Below are 4,243 nucleotides of genomic sequence, written 5' to 3'. Positions count from 1 at the left end.
CCCTATTGGGGTTTAGATTTGGGAATGGTACATAGAACTTTCCTTCTGCCTCAACTTCAGACTTTTAAACTAATCCTTCCTACCAATTTAGAAGAAGTTTTAAGAATCTGTGGCTGGAACGTGGGTAGGCAGCATGCTGGGAATGGAGCCAAAATAAAAGAATACTGAAAATGAAGGCCTTGCTAGTATTGTGAAGTTAGGGAGATCCCAAATTTACACAACAGTGTTTTTCTTTGGGAAACTTCACATTTCACGTGATTCTGTGGCATAGAGTATGTGAGGTGCCTGCCTGCTGGGTTTTTCCTCCATTGAACCATATAATGAGCAGTGTGTCTAAATTCATGGGGTTTTTCATGTTTCGGAGTTTGACCTGACTTTCCTTCTCTTGTCTGGAACTAACCAGTGCACATTGGGAATAAAGCATCATGAGCCACCGCCACCTACTCACTCAAGGTGCTGGATATCCTGTTGTGGCTCCAAGTCGCCCAGCTGCAGGAGGGAAAGACCCTAGGAAGAAGGACCACTGCTGACCCCAGGCTGCAGCCACCACCAGTGGGTGGGTAGAGCTTCCCAGGGCATGGTGGCCCTCACTCACTCCCGGGAACCTCACCGCAGGGAAGGGGAAGACAGTCACAGCCAGATTCCCACGCACACACCCCCCTCCGAGGTTAAGCATCATTATGTTTAGTTTTTTGCCTTGGCTGCTGAAGGCTTGGGGTTAAATTTAGTGCTCAATCTCATATCTGCCTGGGCTCTTTTTGTGTTTGTTTTTCTTGTGATGGTTTCTTCATTTTCTATTTTGACAGGCACACATTTTGCATTGAATGCTATCTCAGACACATCTTTGGCATGAAAAAGCATGTCATTTAACCAGATATAAGTGCTAAGCAAAGGGGTGGGACTGGTCCCAAATTAAGTCAATTACAGCTACAGAGAGTCCTTGACCTGAGAGGAGCTCATGCAGATATTTTCAGTCTTTTCAAGTTGCTCTTCTCAGTTCATCCTTCTTCCAAGCTACACCCTGCCCCTCCCGCCTCCCCGCCTCCCACCATTCACAATCTGGGATGCTCTGTTTCCTTTCTTTCTGGCCTTCAATCCACCCCAACCCCAGCCTCAGTATGGGGTTAAACTTGTCCTCGGATTCTCTCCCGCCTGACTTGAAGTCTTGACATCGCCTCAAAAACCTCACCAGGGGATTTCCCTCCATGGTTCTCCTTTGCAGAGCAGGGTCAGCTCCCCGAAGAGACCCGGCACTAATCGCTCACCACTGCTTACAAAACTCCCTGCTTTCCTCAGTGTCAATGTCAGGGCTGCCCTACACTCACTGTCACTGAGGCCCCATTTCTGCCCCCCACCTCCCGGCCCCTTCCCAACAGACTCTTTTCCAAAATTCTCTCTTGAGACCTCATCCCTCAGCCAAAGCACACAGTGCCACTCAAAAATGAAAATAAAAACCCAAGCACACACCACTCACTGGTTCTCACTGCAGGTTCCTGACCCGTGTAGTAAATCAGGGAGTGGGCTTCTACAAGTGCTGGTGACAAGCTGCACGGGAGGGTCAGGACTCTCAGGTCTGGACTCTGGGTTGCAATGAACATTCCTCTCCTCTGGTGGTAGCTGGTAGGTGTCACCTACTCAGAGAGTCACATGTCAGCAGCCGGAGGGGTCTCGGTGTGTCCCAGCCCCTGACATCACTCCCTCCGTATCACTCAGAGCAGCATAACTTGGTTTCCTTATCTGGGGCAGCCAGGCCACGGCTGTCTGAAGGCCACAGGGAAATCAAAGGCGGGGTGCAGGCGCCGGGGGTGGGGGAGGAGAAAACAACTTCCCGGTTTCTCTCAGGCACTTGAGAGATCCTCCGGAGGTCTGAGGGAGCTTTTGAGCTTCTTTATTTCCGTTGGTCCCTGAGATCTGAGACTGGTGGGGCAGAGCCACCAGAGGAATAAACAGTGGTTTCTCGTGCTCCTCAGGGTCAGGAACAGTCTATTCAAAAGGAAGCCCTCCACCACCCGGGGCCGTTCCCACAGCTCTACGGATGCCGGGTCGGGAGGCTGTGTCCTCGTCCCCAGGAACTCGGTCCGGTGGTAAGTATTATGTATTTAGCCAGTTATGGCCATGTTGATGCTTAGTGTGGTTTCACTTTTGCAAACATTTGTTTATGTCCTTCGAGAGAAAGACATTTCAGCCTGTCACAGGAAGCTGCTTCAGGGGGTAAGCAGACTTTTTAAACACATAAAAATTAGGATCTACACCAATTTCTTGAAATTAAGCCACAATACTTGGTTCTCTTTCATTGTGTATTTTCTTACATGCTGTTTTCAAGTCCACAAGTCTTGTTTCTCCCAAAAGAATGTATGTTCTGTGAAGATAGAGTCATGCCTGCTTTATTTCCCGTGGCGGCTAGAACACTGCGGAGCACCTGCGTGCTCTGACGACTGATCCGGGGCAGTGGCTGCTCCGGGGAAGTGGGCACATGTGGAAGAAAAGTTTATCTTCTGAGATGGAGACCTACTCTGGCTGAAATTCAGTGCCAGAAAAGAGAACGTGGGGCTGTAGGGGCACTAGTGCTGCTTGCTGTTTCCTCCGGGGTAACGCAGCTGTAGGAAGGGAAAGATAATCTCCCATTTCTCCACAGGGCAGCCTGAGGATGGCTAATTACACATCGGCACCAGAGGATGACTATGATGTCCTCATAGAGGGTGATCTAAAGGACAACGAGGCAGAACAATGTGACAAATATGACGCCCAGGTCCTCTCAGCCCAGCTAGAGCCGCAGCTCTTTTCCCTGGTGTTCCTGGCCGGTCTCCTGGGCAATATCGTGGTTGTGCTTATCCTGGTAAAATATAAAGGACTCAAACACACGGAAAATATCTATTTTTTAAACTTGGCAGTTTCAAACTTGTGTTTCTTGCTTACCCTGCCATTCTGGGCTTACACTGCTTCCCACGGGGGCAGTTTCAGTGATCTCATGTGTAAAATTCTCATTGGACTCTGCTCCGTAGGCCTATATGGTGGGGCACTTTTCAACATCCTCCTTACTGGGCAAAGATACCTGGTGTTTTCGCACATGCGATGCTTTTCCCGGGCCACCAGGATGGTGTCCTGCCGCATCATTACAAGTTTCCTGGCGTGGGTAACAGTCATCACTCTGGTCATTTTGCTTGAATGCATGTTTTATAAACCTCAGATGGAAGCCCAGGTCTACAAGTGCACTTTTAGCAGACCTCCCTTCCTGCCAATGGACGAGACATTCCGGAAGAATTTTCTGGCTTTAATGATGAACATTTCAGTTGTTGTTTTGCCGTTGTTCTTTTTGATATTTTGCTATGTGCCAATGAGAAAAACACTAAGGTTCCGGGAGAGGAGATATGACCTTTTCAAGCTTGTTTTTGCCATAGTGGTTGTCTTCCTTCTGATTTGGGCACCCTACAATGTTGCACTTTTCCTGTCTGCTTTCAAAGAATACTTCTCCCTGGATGACTGCAAGAGCAACTATAATCTGGACAGAAGCGTTCAGATAACAAAAATCATCGCCACCACTCACTGCTGTGTCAACCCTCTCCTCCACGTGTTTCTCGACAAGGCATTTAGGAAATACCTCTGGTGCCTTTTCCACCTGCGTAATAACACCCCAACTCAATCCAGTGAGGAATCTGTACAAGGTGCATCAAGGGACGAACATAGCCATTCCACCCTAGTGTGAACTAGCATTCATCAATGGCAAGACAAATAAACATGGGTTTTTGTGTCTTTGTGTTGTTTTGTGTTTTTTACATATTTGTATATCCAATAGGATAGAGGAAGAAACAGGTGAATAAACATTTACTGAGAACCGAATTTGTCTCAGGCAATGTGCTAGGCTCTTTACAAACGTGAGCGCCTTCACCTCTCCCTGCCTGTCCACAGTGTGGATGGGACTGGTCTCATTTCTCTGAGAAGGACACCGAGGCTCAGAAATTTGGCCAAGCTCATACAACTAGAAAATGACAGGACTGAGACACAAATCCAGGTACCATTTGCTCCAGCATGCCAAAATTCCAAAAATTGGGCAACAAAATACATGAATGAATGTATTTTAAAACATTTATTATATGTATCTTAAAACAATTAACAAATTGCTTTTAAAGTCAATTTGACTACATTCCAAATTGGAAACAACCTATTTATATGGAAGTAGCTTTTCAGGCACATTTTCTTGCAGATAATTAAAAGAACTGGCTAGCTGGAGGCTATGGGGAAAAAG

General features: G+C 47.3%; 1 protein-coding gene across 1 annotated transcript; it reads left to right on the top strand.

Moving 5' to 3' along the window:
- The first annotated feature begins 2,042 nt into the window (after positions 1-2,042).
- Positions 2,043-3,703, top strand: CCRL2 (chemokine (C-C motif) receptor-like 2). Its single transcript, XM_012659298.1, has 2 exons — positions 2,043-2,084; positions 2,636-3,703. The coding sequence occupies exon 2, from the start codon at positions 2,648-2,650 to the stop codon at positions 3,701-3,703; it is 1,056 nt and encodes a 351-aa protein (XP_012514752.1). The 5' UTR covers positions 2,043-2,084; positions 2,636-2,647.
- The last annotated feature ends 540 nt before the right edge of the window (positions 3,704-4,243 follow it).

The sequence above is a fragment of the Propithecus coquereli genome, unplaced genomic scaffold (genome assembly GCF_000956105.1).
Source record: "Propithecus coquereli isolate 6110/MARCELLA unplaced genomic scaffold, Pcoq_1.0 Scaffold1, whole genome shotgun sequence".
Taxonomy (NCBI): domain Eukaryota; kingdom Metazoa; phylum Chordata; class Mammalia; order Primates; family Indriidae; genus Propithecus; species Propithecus coquereli.
The sequence above is the reverse complement of the archived record's forward strand: the minus strand, read 5'-3'. Positions and strand labels throughout refer to the sequence as shown.